We start from the raw sequence: 17,744 nt of genomic DNA, 5'->3' as shown, positions 1-17,744 counted from the left end.
TGTAATGTGGAATTTAAAACCACATTGAAACTTACTGAATTGTTACAGTAAAATCCATCGGTCTGTCTTGTACTTTAAATGCATCCTTTACGCTCACATGATTTTGTGACACCATGCAGCAGTCTGGAAAATACTGGCTCACTGAGTCATGCAGGTCTTCCAAATGTTCGCACATTATTTGATATGAAAAAAAAAATCACGTTCATTAATATCACTACTGACCTCATTAGAAAAGTACGTGAGGAGAAGCCAGTCTCACAGTGCTGAGCACAAGTTTCCCAAAATTTTAATTGTCACTGAAAAGCTTGAATTTCATCACTGGGATCAAATACGATCACTTGTTTTTCTTGAAGTGATAGGCTCACTTCCTTCATTTTCAAGGAAATGTCTGCTGAACATGACAATCGAGCCACCGCAGCCGGTCACTTGTCCTCTCGAGCAGAAGTGTGGCCCGCGGAGCGGAGGGCTGGTTTGGCTCGCACGCCGCCGCCCCACCAGTGCCTTCCCAGGGACCAGCCTTCTGCTCCCGTGCGCAGCACAGGTATGTCGTGGTTTCCTGCTGTTGCCCTCGACCGTGCTCGCTGAGTTCTTGGGCTGCTTTTTAACAGTTTTTGGTTTGTTTTCTTTCATTTTTGGTCAACTTTTGTCAGTTTTCACCTCCCGCTGTCTTTATTAAGTTCTCCCATTCTTCTGCCTCTCTTCCAATTCCCTGTGTTTAATATCCTTTAGGAAGAGAAACCAGACAACCAAGCATGGCTGAAATTTGTTAAAAGCCTTTAGAGACTCTGAGCCAGGGATGGGGATATTCTTCCATCAGAGAAAGCAGTTTAAATGCCTTGGCTTCATGTCAGTGACACAGGGAAGAACATGAAGCTCTGCTATCATTTATATGTAACTTTGGACAAGGTACCTAACTTCTTTGAGCCCCAACTTCTTTATAAAATGGGAATAGTATTAGCCTCATGGAGGCGGTGCGAGGACAGAATCAACAACCCCACAATTCTAAACATAGGCATATAAACCTCATGGAGCCGCTGCAGGAGCTAGGCAATACACACACATGGGGCCCTTGGGCACTGCCGTCGGCGGTGGCCTCCCTTTATCTTTTCCCTCCCTTCTCTAAGACAAGCACACTCTTCCTGTGCAAGGGGCCAGATAGAAATATTTTAGGCTTTGCAAGCCAAGAGGCAAAATTTAAAATATTTTACAGATACTTATATAGCTAAAAGGGAAATTTCCACATTTTAATTGACAAAATTAAAAATGTAATAGTCAAATGCATTTTTTAAAAATGTAGATCCACTAATGAGAAAGACATTTTTTTTTTAAGTGGGGAGAGATAATATTTTACTTAAATGAAATTCCAAATTGGTGTTCTCTATCACCAAATCAATGGCAAGTACTCACCTGTAAATACCATTCTTAGCTCACAGGCCATGCAAACACAGGTGGTGGCCTGGACCGAACCTGTGGGCCAGTCTGCCAGCCCCTACCTAGTACGAGGTCTCTCTTGCTGATTTCCTTTTCCCTGGTTCATTCTGCACAGTTGCTAATGGTGACATTTTGAGTTCCCTTCACTGAGTTCTCTTTCTTTTTGTAGATCCACATTTCTATCTGGTATTTCCCCCCCTGGAGCCTCCAACATTTCTTGTGGTAAAGGTTTAATAGCAACAAATTATTTTATTTTGCATGTCTTTATTTCATCTTCATTTCTGAAGGGTGTCTTCACGGAGCACATGATTCTGGGGTGACAGGTTTCCCTTTAGCACGTTAGAGATGTCACTCCATTGTCTTCTGGGCTGCATCACTTCTGATGAGAAGTCAGCAATCATTCTTACCTTGGTTTCTCCTGCCACTTTCAAGATTTCTCTCTTCACCCTTGTTTTTCAGCAAGTTGATTACAATGTGCCTTGATGTAGTTTCTCTATATTTATCCTGTTTAGCCTTCACTGGGCTTCCAAGATTAGTGAATTGATATTTTTAATCAAATTCAGAAGTTTTCTCCTCCAGCCCTGACAATCCAATTACATAGATGTTAGAACAGTTGCTATTATTCTATAGTCTCTGTTCTTTTCATCCACTTTTTCTCCGTGTGCTTCATTTTGAACAGTTTCTATTGTCCTGTCTTCAAGTTCACTGATGGTGTAGGCAGATTCTGAAATGATTCCCAATGATCTCACCTCCTGCTTTTCACACCTGAGTAATCTTTTGTGGGCCACACCTACAGACTTCTTTCTTTTTCTACTAGGTAAGATGGTTGATCTTCAGCTGCAGGGAACAAGCTGGCCCCAGGCTTCTCCAAGTCCACATTTCTTTGCCTCCAATTCTCAGATGCCCAAAGACAGGGAACCACAGACACGCCTTTGTAGAAGGGTCAGAGACGTACTTCTGATGAATAAAATACAGCAAAATCATTGGGATGTTACCTCTGAGACTAGGTAACAAACAACTGTGACTTCTTCCCTGCTAGGACTCTCTTGTTCTTGGTTCCTTTGATGAAGCCAGCTGTTTGCCAGCTTATGGGCTTCCCTACAGAAAGGTCCACGTAACAAAGAACTAAGGGTGTCCACAAGGAAATAGACTGCCAGAAGCCACTCAGTGGGCTTGGAAGCAGCTCCTGCCCTGGCTGACGCCTTGACTGCAGTCCTGTGAGAGACCCTGAGTGAGAGTATCCAGCTGAGCTGTGCTGGATTCCTGACCACAAAACCGAGATAACAAATGTTGTTGTTGTTTTAAGGCACCAAGTTTGGGGGCAATTTATTATGCAACAAGAGAAAACACACAGATCTTTTTAACTAACATTCCTAATCTGTTCTCAACACTGAATTATTTGATTCAGGTATTGTATTTCTCTGCACTAGAATTTTCATTTGATTCTTTTTTAATAGTTTCCATTTTTCTTCTTGAGTTGTTTTCCTTTAAATCTTTGAACATATTTGTAATAGCTATTTTAAAGTACATCAAGTCATTGAATAATATCATTTGGCTCAACACTCTTTCATTAATGCTAATGAGAAAAAACACGGATTCCCAGCTGAGGCCACTGTCTGTGTGGAGTTTGCATGTTCTCCCTATGCCTGCACCGTTTTTTTCCAGGTACTCTGCCTTCCTCCCACATCTGAAAGGAGTGCACATAGCTTTGCTGGGCATCCGAACTGTCGGTATGGGCATGTAGTGAGCCCTGCAACGGAAGGGTGTCCTGTCCAGCGCTGGTTTCTGCCTTGAGCTCTGAGTTGCCGGGACAGGTTCTGGCCACCTCTGAGACTGGACTGGAATAAATGGACTGGAAAATAATGATCTTACCTGTTTTTAGTAATCTTTCTTAAATGTATGCATAGTTCGCATTTACTTCAATGTTTAATATTACAAGTTTTAGGTCTTTATTTAGAAGTTTGCTAATATTTGTGTGACCAGAAGTATGCTGTAGTAACTTAATGCTTATTTATATCAATTAGCCCACGGTAAAACTGGTTTTGTTATGCACCGTCTTGTTTAAAGTTGCAGTTTCCAAGAACCTACTGACAACATTAACTGAAGACTTAGTGTACTTATCTGCTAATTCTATCACTGGTGCCATTTCTGGCTCTGTTTCTATTATTTTTTTTTCCTGGTTACAGGACCCATTTTCCTGCTTCTTTACATGTATAGTAATTTTTGATTGGATGCTGGACACTATAAACATTACATTGTTGTCTTCCTTTAAAGAATACTGAGCTTTGTTCTGTCAGGCAGTTAATTTACTTCTGGATCAGTTTGCTCTTTCTAAGACTTTATTAGGCAAAGATGAGAGCAGTCTTTAATAATACAGTCCTAATTTAGCCATGTTCCTAAGATGTGGCCTTCCTGGGGTCACTACTAAAAGCTCTGGGTGCGCCTCTCTGGTTGGTCAGAACTCAATTTCAGTGCCCCAGCCCCTGTTCTCTGATGGGCCTTGTGAGATTCCACTCCAGGCATGCGTAAGTCAGTATGCAGCAAAGGATTCAAGGGCCTCTTTCTGCAGCTCCTTCTCAGTGCGGGCCCCTCCTCCACCAACTTTACTTTTACTGTGCAGATTTCAGTAGCTTCAGCCTCCTCCAGCTCGGTCTGCGCCGCCCAGCTCGCTGAGACTGCTGCACTCCCTGGGAGACCCTGGGAGAAAGCTGAAGTGATAGTACGTCTCACCTCATTTGTTTCCTTTCTCTCAGGGTTCATAGTCCTGTACTGCCTGTTTTCCAGGGTTTTGAAAACAGTTTCTTTTATTTTGTGCAGTTTTCCAGTCATTTATGATAGAAGGGCTAATCTGTTAGCAGTTGCTCTGTCCTGGAAGTAGCCTATGGGAATCTTGTAAGCAATACACATTTTGATTTTAATGAAAGAATGGCTGACTTTTTCTATGTCTATAAGAATAACTTAAAATCTAAGCACTCCATTTATTTATTATGAAAACACAATTTGGAGCTTGGCAGGAGGCAAGGGAAACAGCTTTTTCCCATCATTTATCCAGCTGAGAAATCTTTCACACTGAGTTTTTCAGTAGAAAACAGTCCCTACCCTTACCCTCTTCTCAATTCTGATCTCTTCTGATGTTAAAGTCAAGAGAAAAAATTTGAGGAAATGGTAATGTAAATCTAGAAAATGCAAATGCATCCCATTTTTCATTATCCTTGGATAACTCTTTTGTTATCATGGGTCCATAGGTCCAGGTCAAGAGTGAAGGGACAACTTAATAACAAGAAGATTGCTTCTCTTAGGGGAAAAAAGAGTTGGTACCCCCCAAATGTTTTCTGTTCTAACAAATATCAATATTCTGTTCAAGGCAAGTAAATTCTTTCTGGTTCATTAATAAGTCCTATGGAAAAATGAAGAAAGTCTGCGGGAAATGTAAGAAAACCCAGTAGCCAGTTTTGATCACAGACACCTTCTCACATGTTTCATAGTCAGTGAACACGCCCCCAACGGCCCCTAGGAGCAGCTGTGGACAATGAACATGAGAGGTGAGACGTTCTTACCCTCTGGATGGGGCTGAGAGAAAGGCCTCCTGCCTTCCAAATTCAGAGTGTTGACCCCCAAAGACGACACATACTACCAAAACACCTCTCTTCCAGGAACTACAGATAAACACACTGGTCCCACCTATCACACGCTGAGGGCAAATAGCAATAATAGGTTAAAAATAAGAGGCCGGTTCATCTTCTCGCCATAGTCTGGAAAAGTTCTCCGCTGTTCCTCCATATTTCTTTGTTGAAGGGCCCCAGTTGCTCTTGGCCGATTCCAGAAGCAACTTTTAAATGCTCGGAAGGCCCGGGCAGGGTTAGAGAGCCACTGAGCGCTGACGGTAGCCCCTGGACAGAAGCTGCCGAACTTCTGGAGGAAGCAGCTGGGAGCACTAAGAGGCATGCCGAGTGTGAACGTCAGGTGCCACCAGTTAGTGACCGGGTCAGTCAATGGGACACATGCAGGGCTGGCCCCCACCGGCTAAGTTTTCGGGGGCATGGCCAGTGGTACCCAGCCCCAGAGAAATGCTCCTTGAAACACAGCGATAGCCTGTTTAACAGCAGATTGCAGCTGGAGGTTACTGGAAACCCAACTGAGTCAAAAAACTTAAGTATGCAGCCTGGCACCGGTCGACGCAAGGTGGCCCCGTGTTTACAGTGTTTCTCCACCATTATCCGGTGGCACACTGCGGGTCTCTTCCTCCCACACACTTGGAAAAATTGAGGTGGTCCCCCCGGTTGCCTAAACCCATCTCCCGGCAGCTCCCTTGTTTTGGAAGAAGATGATAAATAAATCAAAATGCACTAAGCAGCACTTCCACAGGCACTCGCCTCCTTCACTGAACGTGCACCTCATCAATCACACTATTGTCTGGTTGAAAGGCGAGCCTTGTAAATGTCATATCCACTCAGGCCCAAGGAGAGGCGCATCCAAATGCAGCAAGGAGTTTTAATTGGATAGTGTAATTAAACTAAAAAACCCCAGCAGACTCTCTTTGACAGGATAGATGAAGACCCCTTTTAATAGGGCTAGGAAACATATCTGTTAAAAGGATGAGGCACCGCCTGCTCCTGATTGTGCTCCAGAGTACTCTTATGAAAAGGCAATTCAATAACTGGGGCATTTAATATGGTAGTCCGTTGTGCTCTGCAACCGGGCAGTACTTACCGCATTTGATCTGGAACTTAGGAAATAAGTCCTTGTCAGAGAATAAAGACACAACAGAGCTCGCCCACCGAATGTAGGAAGTGTCTGGATGTCCTGGGAAGCGACAGACCCCAAGGATGGGCTGCGCCCCTCTGGGCTTCAGGTCCCTGTGAGCACAAACGCTAGTGCCCTACTTAATGGGTCTACAGTGTGACGACATGGTCCTGGCCACCCACCGTGGGTGCAGCTCTTTCATTTGGTGGTGGCTGCCACTGCCCTCATTTCCCTCCCACACATTTTCACAAGCATTTAAAGAATACATTCCTGGGTACCTCCCCTTTCAGGACCTGGAATACCTGTCATGTCAGCGTGTGCACGCGCCTGTTTTCCCTGGTAGAACTACTCTTGTCAAGCAGGGAGGAAAGAAACTGGATGGTCAAATAATTCAATGCCTGAGCTGAGGTGTACCCAAGGCCACTTCAGTCACAAAACCCGAGTCCTCCTGCCACTGTCGGGAGAGCGGGCAGAGGATGCACACACAGGCACAGATCAAGGGAGCTTCTGAGCCAGGGCTCAGGTGGGGTGTACAGGCGAGATCTCGGAGTTCCTCGTCTACAGTTTTCCAAAAACAGATGCTTTCCTTTATTTACAAAAACCTTAAAGTCACACTGCCTGGGCTCTCAGAGTCTGATTTTTCTTTTTTAAGAACGCTGAAGGGGCTGTTGGGATGACTGCTTTTACTCCCCCTTAAAGAAAGCCTCCTTGCAGCTCTCTGTCTGCAAACCTTTGAACACTCTAAACACTGGCTTTTCACGACGAGCTGATGAACCCATTAAGGACATATAAGTGAATGTTTATAATCTATGAAAACTGGAAACTGAATTAAAACATCAAATAGCTTTAGGTTTAAATGAAAACTACATAAAAGCATTTCAGCCATCAATTTGGCTATCACTTCTAGCCAGTATGAATTCTGCTGGAAAAGCTATTTTCGTGCAGATGTGGAATTCAATGGGAAAGACTGACTCGTGTACCAACATCAATCAAAATGTCGACTTCCCTGGCAGCTCTCAACAGTAAGGCAGGTTCAAAGGTCACAGGATAAAGAAAAAGCCAAGCTCTGGTTCAGCTCTAATATCTCCTCAGTAGAAGTCTTGCAAAAGTACCCCCTTCTGTATTAGCCTTGCTTTCATTAATCTTCTTGCCATCTTCTTTAACTAGTCATGCAGAACCGCTCGATAGCGAGACGTATAATGGGGAAGGCCCTGTGCCTATTACCGCGTTAACATTCTCTTAAGCCCCAGTGCAACAATGGAATGGGAAGGCACAGGAAATCTGCAACTGCGGGGTGCAGAGCAGGCAATTCAATTACAGCCCGGGCTTACCTATGTACCTCTGACCTATAAAACACAAGAGGCCTTTGTGTCTCACTGGCTCGGCCATTAAGGTTCCTGAAGATCACAACAATGCTGATCTTCTCTGTTTAAGCTAAATCAATGTGGACAAATCATTATTCAGGAGCTTTAATTTAATTAGTAAATTAAATACACTACTTTACAGATCTTGTCAAGTACTTATGAAAAGAAAGATTCATTTAAGCGGGAGGTCACAAATAAGCCTAGCTAATTTAACTCACAACCTTAACTGACTCTCATTGCAAATATTTGGCAGGTTCTATTCATGAGGAGGGTTTAACAGGGGTGGTTAACTCATAGCCCGAGTTCCTATCCTGTGTCCGAACAGTGTTTTGGACAAACACAAATAAACAAAAGACAACGAGAAAACCCAAACAATCCCCCACCAACATAACCAACATCAACAGAATTGGATTTTCTTTAAATTATACTATTGCAAGAGAATGTAATCAGGTTACCTCTATTATGTTGCTTCCTTAAGATTTTATATTATCTATACTTAATTGAGATACAGAGCTTTTTTCAGCTATAAAGATGACGGCTACTTTATTAAGGTTTAAATCTGATTTCTTAATGATAGGCTGCTTCCTTTAAAGACCCCAAAACTGCACGGCCTTCTTGCAACAAAACCAGACCTGGCAGGCCTGAGTCTGGCACTTTATTCAAATACGGCCGAGCGTCTCTGACGGGCGCTACTTTCACAGAAAAGTCCTCGCTTTTGTTTCCGTCTTGGAATTCAAGGCGAGCACTTAAAAAGGGAGCCCACTGCATTCAAAGCCTGTGTCTAGACCTGTGTAATGATGGAGAATGATTTCTCTGCGACCATTTAACCACGCAGTTTCTGATACGGAAACATTTTCCTCTGCTATGTGACATAAACATCTTTGTTCAGTTACAATGAATTAAAATTAATTCGTATTTTAGAGGTTTGTGACATCCTTCAAAATACCAAAAGAATATCCTGAGGAGTGGTAAAAGCAGACTGAGAAATCACTGATTTGAGTAATAATGGCAGCATGTGCCTTTTCAAAAAAATCTAGAAAGGCAGAACTTATTCTTAACTTCTCAGGGCCTTTGATACCCACATTTTCTCCACTAACTCTTGTAAGAGTCCATATTTATATGTCCAATTTTTTTAAAGGCATGTATCTATTTAGTCATTAAGTTCCAGGTTCCTAAACACTCACAGGGACAGAGCAATAAATCTTCCTTCTGAGAACACGGCCTACGAGGGAGAAGTTAGGGGCAGGAAAGAGCCACAGAGCTGCTATTTATGGAGACCAGCTTCAGAACCTGGGTCTTTCTGATTCCGCAACACATGTAATTATGCGTCTCACTGCAGGCGCTCTGATGCGCAGTCCCACTGCCAAGTCAGCTATTCACACACTTTTTGGATATGGCATCAATTAAACTTGAGTCGTGTTCCTTATGACGACCAAATTAATGGTTTGACAGCAGCTTTCTCAATAAACACTGCAAACTGGCCATACTCGAAGGTTTTAAAAACCATTTCTTTTTTGTTCAAAATTCTGACAAACACGTCTCAAGTAAGCCGGGAACAACTTCATTATCCCCCCAACACTAATGCTTCTGTAGAGAAGGCTGTTTAATAAGCGTTCGCTGTGGTTTTACAACTAAATTATTCTGGCTGGTCACAAGTTCCAGTCTTCAGCAAGACACTTGTGTTATGAGAGATAAAAACATGAAAAAGGAAATATATTGCAGAAATCAAAAACCTTATCTACTTCTAGACTCTCTCTCTTTGCCATAATTCATTCAAGAAGGCCCCAAGAATAATTTTTGATGTAAACGCAGCTACAAACATACATCACCATGCTGATAAAAATCACAGGCTAAACTTATGAAATATAGTGACTTTCATTTCTTTTAGTGCTGTTAAAATAACTTTTTTCTAAGGTTCAACAGACACACAAGATAAAAAGGTTACCATTAATCCTTTAAAAAAAAGGGCAGCTCAGTAGATTAATTCTGTGGTCTGATGATGGTCTTGAAGATGAACTTTTTATAGATTAACTCACTGAATTAATCTGACGAAGATCCTGGAAATCATAAAAAAACAGCATCAAGCTGACTCACTGAATACATCTTTGTTTGGGCACTTTACAACATAAATTATGCTGAGTAACCTTGCGTTTCTAAACTCTGCCTCATTAGGCTCCACTTCGAGGCAGTGCTGTGCTGGGGAAACCAGGTCCTTGGTCAATCAGTGTAGCATGGAGATGGCAGGGGTGGGGGGTGGGCGGAGAGAGGGGCAAACCCCAAACAGATAAATACGGCACTTGGTGCGAATTCCTGGGGCAAAGTTAGAGTGGGGGCTGACATATGAGCTGGGTCTTGAAAAAGGGGTGACTGGGCACAGGAAAATGGAGGTGTCCATAAGTCAGGTGGTCAGGATGAAAGTGTATTCCAGGCAGAAGCACAGAATTTGGGGCAAGTTGTATACAAGTAGTTCATAGAGACCACAGCCAAGTTCAGAAAGGGAGGTTATGGGCTATGAGCCTGGAGTAGTCAATGTCTGTAAAGGCTATGTTGAGGAGTCTGAATTTCATTCTGTAACCCTGTAACTCTCAAGAATTTGTTTAGCGATTTGGAATATAAGGAAGCAAACTGACCAACCAACCAACCAACCAACCAACAGAAAAACCCCAACCCAATCAAAATAGCGCAAAGAAAAAAGTCCGAAAAAAATGAAGATGGTATAAGGAGCGTCTGGGACAACGTCAAGTGCACCAACACGCACATCATGGGGGTGCCTAATTGAGAAGAGGGCAAGAAACTGAAAACCCATCTGAAAAAAAATGACAGAAAACTACCCTAATCTGTAGAAGGAACTAGATATGCAAGTCCAGGAAGCTAGAGAGTCCCAAACAAGATGAACCCAAAGAGGCGCATACCAAGACACATCATAACTAGAATGCAAAAAGTTAAAGACAAAGAGAGAATCTTAAATGCAGCAAGAGCAAAGCAGGTGCTTACCTACAAGTAAGTTCCCATAAGACTATTAGTTAATTTCTTAGCGGAAACTGTGCAGGCTGGGAGGGACTGGCAAGAAATATTCAAAGTGATGAGAAGGAAGGCCCACAACCAAGCGTACTCTGCCCAGCAAAGCTGTCCTTTAGAATCAAAGGACAAAGCGCTTCCCAGACAACAAAAAGCCACAGGAGTTCATCATCACCAAACCAGTGTTATATGAAACGTTAAAGGGTCTTCTTTAAGAAGAAGACCCTTTAATAAGATGGCAATAAATACCTATCTATCAACAATTGAATCTAAAACCCCAAATAAACAAACAAGCAGAACAGAAACAGACTCACAGACGCAGAACATTGTGACGGCTGCCCGGGGGCAGAGAGGTCAGGGGCATGGGTGAGGAAGGTGAACAGAGTAAGACGTGAAGCACAGGGAATACAGTCAATAACATTCTAATAACTGTGTCTGGTGTCAGAAGGGTATAAGATTTACCAGGATGATCACACTTAGTAAGTTATATAATGTCCAATCACTGGGGTGTACACCTGAAACTAATATTGTATATCAACTGTAAATGAAAATAAAAGTGATTCAAAAATTGTTTTTTATCAGTTGACTTTTTGAACTCAGAATCCCCAACTAGAACAACGTAAAGCTCCTTTGGTTGAAGGGAAAGCCTTAAATGCCCAACTCTGCTCCCCCCCCCCCCCGCCATACACACACGCACGAATGCATGCCCGTGAGGTCCCGAGCGCCCGGAGCTCTGGGGAAGATGGTTTGGAAAGCATACTGGTAGGGGACAGGGACTGAGGCAGTGTCTTCCCGTGGCAGTGTGCTGCTTTGTTCAGGAAAGCGTCACAATTTCTAGGTCTCTGGACTGGACGGTACAAGAGGACGAGACCTCTGTAGACCCACAGGTGCGGTTTCACACAGAACCACCGGCAGATCTGAGAATGAGCCCACAGATCCTCTTGCCGGAGTGTCCACACTGAAATGGTGGGGCCCATGTCCGCTCTGGAGCTCCAGCCAGTGCTTGGAACCTGGCCTCACTCACGGAGACGTCTCTGCTTTGTGACTGAACAATCCCAGGAGGCAACTGGGAGGTGGTGGCGATGCATCTCCTTCACTCCCCACACCTTTCAGGGTCTGCATCGCAGCCTTCCTTGGCACAACGAGTGGGGGCGAGTGCAAGGGAAACCTGAACACTGTTTCTGGTTCTTTTCCTAACCTTCCCACTCCAGCTTATCCCTGTATCCAACATGTTTTCGATTGTCTTTCATTTCTCAGACACCTGGAGAATTTATAAGATGTTACTTTTAGATGAATCCTGAGTTCTTGGGAAGCAAGATGCTAGAACAATGACATCTTTATTGGCCAACAAGCTGGAGCAAGAGAGATTAGGAAGAAGACATTTATCTAAAGGCGAGAGAATCAGGCAGCTTTCAAGGGGTCCAGAGCAGCAGCCATTGCAGAGTGGAGGCCTCAGTGGGCTGACAGGAATGGTGGGAAGGCGGATGGACTTGGCCTTCCTCTTTCCCCCTTTATCACTGAGCTCTCCCTCCTGGCCAGTGTGGCATGTGCCCAGTCTGCAGGCCTCCTTCTGGGGCTCTGTGCTTTTAGGCCCCCGTTTAGTCAATGTCTCCAAAACTTAAACCATATTCTAAACACTTGCTGGCCTTTACATCTCTTATCATTCCTTATAACATTTGTTCTCAAATTAGTGGACAATGGAAAAAAATGGATTAAGAAGAATTAGCCCTGGCTGGTGTAGCTCAGTGGATTGAGCGCGGGCCCGCAAACCAGAGGATTGCGGTTCGATTCCCAGTCAGGGCACATGCCTGGGTCGTAGACCAGTTCCCAGCAGGGGACACATAAGAGGCAACCATACATTGATATTTCTCTCCCTCTCTCCTTCCCTTCCTCTCTAAAGATAAATAAATAAGTAAAAAGTCTTTTAAAAAAAATTAGATGCTCGAGTTGTACTCAAAGTTACCAAATCAGAACCCACCGGGATGGGCTGTGGGCAACTGCATTTTAAATGAACTCCGCAGGCAATGCTGGTATGAACCAAACTCTGAGATCTGCCGTCTCACAGCTTCTCTAGTGGACTAAACGGGTCCTTATATAGTTTAAACTTTCTTCTTTCATGGGGGAATTTCAGTGTGATCTGCGTCCTTTCTCTCCCTCAGTGTGACTGAAGTCCTAAAAATGATCGATCTAACTGCTATGCTCCATTACTTAACTGCAAAAATATAATATGCCAAAATACACAACCAGACTGTCTCCACTTTCACAATTGAAGCAGAGGACTGCCAATCTGTGGCGGTCTCTTCTGCAGGACCAGGCAGGAGTATAATACAAGCTGGCAGGTCGAGCAACTGCCAATCACCCGGAGGGTGGTGGCACTTCCGGCCGGCCGGATGTCTACATCTAGTCTTTGGCTGACAAGGGAAGTCCCCCCGAGGTTCCCTTGGTCAGGCGCGGAAGGCAGGCAGGTCCAGGCCTAAGTAGCCAATCTCCCCAAAAGGGAGGAGGAAGGGAGCACGGAGTGAGGCGAGGGCTCTAGTGACTGCCCATTCTCGGCAGCAACCTACCCCTCCTCCCCCTGCCCCCAGCCTCCCCCGGGCGAGGCCGCTGGGGTCAGGAGCTGTGAGGTTCTCTGCTGCCATCAAGACTGAGCAGGATGGGGACCCATGTCAGGCTCTGGGCACCATAATACAATTCCCTTTGATTAAAAGAAATTTCTGGTAATGAATTAAACAGACCCAAGGAAAAAAGGACACGGTGGTAATATATTCTCCTGGCACCCAGCATGCAGAAGGGGAGAGGGGAGAGAGAAAGGAGACATAAATAAAAAGGACTACTCACTGGGGCTTTTTTCTTCTGCAAGGTCACAGGCACAGAGCAGGTCAGAATCGATTGAGATGGGTTTCTGCTTAATCCAAAACTTAGTGCTGGCTTTCTGATTCGTAACAGGGTCTATCTCTACTTTGTCTCCAGAGATACCTGTAAGGCCGAGGGGAGGACAAAAAAAAGCCACAAGAAGTGGAAGGTGTAAGTGATTTCACTGTAATCATTCGACCTGCTTTGTAAATCATTAATTGGATGAACACGAGCTCTTTCTTAGGGCTCAGGGGGGAACGCCATGGCTTAAAACCCACGTAAGGAGACTCCAAATGGCACGCACAAGTTACACAGTCTGGTTTCCTGGGCGAGTGAGGTCAGGGGACGAACAACCAGAAAATACTAAGAAATACGCCTCTTGGACATAACAGAGATACCATATAGAGTTTACCTACATTGTGTTAATCCTACATTACCTTTATATTACAATTAAATAGAGTACAATATAAGGTTCATTTAAAAACCAGTTATGGTCAGGGGCTTTTTTGTTGTTGTTGCTTTAGAATAACCCTGTGCTGGACAGGTGAATCTGTAATATCACCTGTGCCTAAAAAGCAAAGCTACCAATGAAGACTTTCTGATCTGGAAAAATCTTACAAACTAAAAATAGGAAAAATCTGTCTTTCCTTCTCTGACATTAAATAATGATCCAAGCTATATTTAAAGGAGGTCACTGGAGGATCAAACAGTCCTTAAGATGAAACCTTCGGAGCTGAAGTCCCAGGGCCTGGCTTCCGGCCGGGGAGGTCACTTCTCCACGGAGGCAGAGACGCACTGGGTGTGAGCTGTGTGCAGCACAGACTTTACACCAGGACTCTACAACAGGATTCGCACACTGGGTTCAGGTTTCACGTTCAGAACTCTCAAAGACTAACACACGGCGCAGTGACTGGGAGCAAGGGGTTTGCAGAACAAAGGTAGCACTCAGCAGGGACGGTGTCCTGGAACGCCTGTCCCAGTGTCCCCAGGCGGTGCACGCTCAGCCCGACACACAGGTCCTAGGCTAGGTGCTCTCGTTTTTCTCTTCTGCTGAAAATTGAGGATTTCTGTTCACAAAGTGAGACAAAAACCTTCAATATGCCTTCTAGAGTGGGCCCCAGATGGAATCTTGAAAGTAATTAATTTTCAGGCCACAGTTTAAAGGTCAGGGTCAAAGTGAAAAGAGCTAAATGAAGTAAAGGTATAAGAAACAAAACAATCAAATGCACATACTGTAACAGAAAAGACAATCAGAGTTAATATATTTCATTCTATGGATCGCCCTTAGAAATTTTTCAATACAGTGCAGGGAAACTTAGTAGGCCAGAGGAAAAAGCAGGTAAAAGAAACAGCTCGATTAAAACAACAGCCACAGCCCTGGCTGGTGTGACTCAGTGGACTGAGTGCTGACCTGCACACCCAAAGGTCGCTGGTTGGATTCCTAGTCAGGGCACATGCCTGGTTTTCAGGCCAGGTCCCCCGTTGGGGAGATGTGAGAGGCAACTCAAATACACTGATATTTCTCTCCTCTTCCTTCCTTCTTTCCCCTCTCTCTAAAAATAAAATCTTTAAAGCAACAACAAAAACACAATGCCCCCACAATAACCATAGCCTGAGAGCAAATTTAAAATTAAAAAAGAAAACACATACAGACAAAATTCTAGTGATTAGGTTGCCACACACTTCACTTGGTTCTATTGTACATTATGAACAAAGAGGTCCCTGTACAGCCAGACAAAGGCAGGAGACGACAGACAGACTACATGGAGGAGGGGATGCAGTACACTTAACCCTGGTCATTACTCTGTGGTCTTTGGAAAAGACGAACAATTGGTATTTTTTTATTAATCGAATGCTGGAATTTGTCATTAGACATATTTCAGGAGCACCATATTTCAATGAGGCATAATGTCGTAAGTCCAAGTGACTCTGGACGTTCGGGTGCGGATGATTTCAGGAGGGCGAGAATGGATCAGGAGGCCAGTTTTATTACATTTCACTTAAAATAGATTGCGACCACCCAGTTACACTCTTCCCTCCAATTTGGTCATTAATTGTTAAAGGTCTGGACATCTCTATAGGTCCCTGAAAGAAGAAAAGTACTTACGCCATGGTTGTTGGTAGCAAGTGGAGTTTCTTTTTTTTTTGGTCCCTTCTCTTTCTGCTTCTTATTTTGACATTTATAAAAGTCAGAAAGAGCAGAGCAAAATAAATGTGCATATCTCTTATGTGGAATAGATCCTACCCACATTTCTTTCTCAGCGAGAGGGGAAAAAAATCATAACCAGAGAGACATGGTTTTAAAATTTTGTTCTATGGCCCTGCAACTCCTGAAGCCGTAGTCAGTCAATATTGTTAATGTACCTTGTTAATTTGATAGGATTTGTCAGGTAACTCCACTGGAAAATTATATAAAACTGTTCCAGATGAAAAGATGATAGTGACATGAATTAAAGTGATAGAACAACGGTGGAATATAAACCAGAAATGACACCCAAAGTGGCTGTTGATTTATTGCTGTACTGAGTTTGGTTCTGGGCTCCCATGTATATTAGTGCTACAAATCTGGGTCCATTTAGCAGAGGGATGCTCATACATACATCACCAGCTCCTGCTCCAAGCCAAGGTCACTCCCCATTGCATCAATCTTTTCAACAGAGCCTACTTCACAAAGCAGGACTTTTGTAACCATCTCAGATGTAACAGACTCTCGTCCTCTTTCATCTTTCTTTTATCATGTAAAGTACACTTTAACTTCTATTATTTTTATCTGCAAATTGTTACTGTAGAGTTCATCAATTATGGGCTGTATCTCTCCATCAGTTGCCTAAGCTCTGCACGGCCACAGGAGCACTTTCCCAATGACGCCCTTTCCTAGGGTAACTGTGCAGGCACTGTACACAGAGGAGAACCCCAAGTCTGGGGCTTGGGAGTGAAGACGTGGGAGATGGACGCACTAGGTTCGAGATGGGCAGGCAGGTGGAATGCTATTTAAACCATTAGTGTGTTCCAGAAAAGTTGCGCGTAAATCAGATTTTTTCTGAATCAAATCACATTCCCCACTGACTTCTAGTTCCAGAGATACTTTATCTTCATTTTGGATTGATCTGTAATTGGCAGGGGCCCTCAACACTTTCGTTTTAAGTTTCTCTGCCCTGCAGGCTTTCAGTCAAATAGTTAATGATCTGTAAAACACTTGCCTGCCTAGAGGAGTCACTATTTAAAGGAACCTGTCGGGGAATCTGTCCTGATGGGAAAACTCCTTTTGTACATTAAATATTCTCATCCTACTTGAAATGTGTGTAAGTCTCAGCTTCATAAAGCAGGGGCACGTGGCCCCCCAGGACCTGCTTGCTCTTGCTGGAGAGGTGGCGGCCCTCTGCCTCTTGTCCAGGTGCTGGTCTCACAGTCCAGGGCAGGAGCCCAGGTTCCTGAGCACGCCCAGACCCCACTGCTAAAGAGAATCCATAGAATCCAGCCTGGAAGCAAACAGAACCCTCTTCTGTCCCTGACCTGGGAGTCTGAGGTCCCCTTCTGGCTGGAAGGAGGAGGCAGCCTGGTGGAGAGGAGACCAGTCAGGAGGCCGGTGCCACACTCTAGGCCAGGCCAGGGCAAAGAGAAGTGAACGTTAACTGGCACCAACTACGCGCCAGCGTGGTTAGAAACCTTTTGCATGCACTGATTCAAGTCTCGCAACCTTACCAAGTTGTTTACTATGTTTATCCCCATTTTACAGATGAAGAAACGGAAACACAGGGAGGTTAAGGAACTTGCCCAAGATCACACAGCTAAAAACGGCAAGGCTGGAACCCGAGAAAGCGAGGCAGTCTGGTTCCAGAGTGTGTCCTCCCGGCCACCACACTCCGTGCACCACACACTGCAGGGGAGGGGAGGTGCTTGTAGAAGGTTGGAGAGCTTTCAAGTGGAAAAGCCATTTTCACACCCACAGCTTTCTGGGTCCCAAACACGGTGCTTTGCTCTGCTCTGCTCAGGCTCATTCAGCTAAGTGACGAGGACCTGGCCAGGAATGCTGCCCACCCCGTCTTCAGTCTCCTCTCTCAATTTTCAACAAGGAACAGACCAATATTCAAACGTGATGATACGTGCACACTTGTTTTTGCTCCTACATGAGAAACTGGAGCATGAATTCCTATCAATATCATCACCATCACCATCATCACCATCACCATCATTTCTGGACCACTGAGCGCGGTTTTAATTCCCCTGGCTCAAGTTTAGCATAAAGCCACTGAAGAAAGGCAGAGGCACTGCTTACAGCGTCCCCGTGTGCTACTTGTAAGTAATTCAAGTCACAAACATATGTCTCAGAAAACG

General features: G+C 44.3%; 1 protein-coding gene and 1 non-coding gene across 9 annotated transcripts in view; both read right to left on the bottom strand.

The window, feature by feature from the left end:
- MAPKAP1 (MAPK associated protein 1) overlaps positions 1-17,744 on the bottom strand; it is a 217,448-nt gene that overhangs the window by 9,475 nt on the left and 190,229 nt on the right. For 7 of the 8 annotated variants that reach the window (XM_037160554.2, XM_037160623.2, XM_053667681.1 and 4 more), the window contains one exon: positions 13,395-13,532. The exons of the other annotated variant lie outside the window; for it this stretch is intronic. In XM_037160554.2, the coding sequence (XP_037016449.1) occupies positions 13,395-13,532 (138 nt within the window). The remainder of the gene's footprint in view (positions 1-13,394; positions 13,533-17,744) is intronic. 8 annotated transcript variants of the gene reach the window in all.
- On the bottom strand, positions 2,245-2,374 carry LOC119035295 (small nucleolar RNA SNORA38). The gene has a single exon (XR_005079772.2). It is a non-coding gene; the product is annotated as a small nucleolar RNA SNORA38 (small nucleolar RNA).

The sequence above is a fragment of the Artibeus jamaicensis genome, unplaced genomic scaffold (genome assembly GCF_021234435.1).
Source record: "Artibeus jamaicensis isolate MK-2021 breed Jamaican fruit bat unplaced genomic scaffold, CSHL_Jam_final contig_471, whole genome shotgun sequence".
In the NCBI taxonomy this organism is placed as follows: Eukaryota; Metazoa; Chordata; class Mammalia; order Chiroptera; family Phyllostomidae; genus Artibeus; species Artibeus jamaicensis.
Note: the sequence above shows the minus strand (reverse complement) of the source record. Positions and strands in the feature narration are given on the sequence as shown.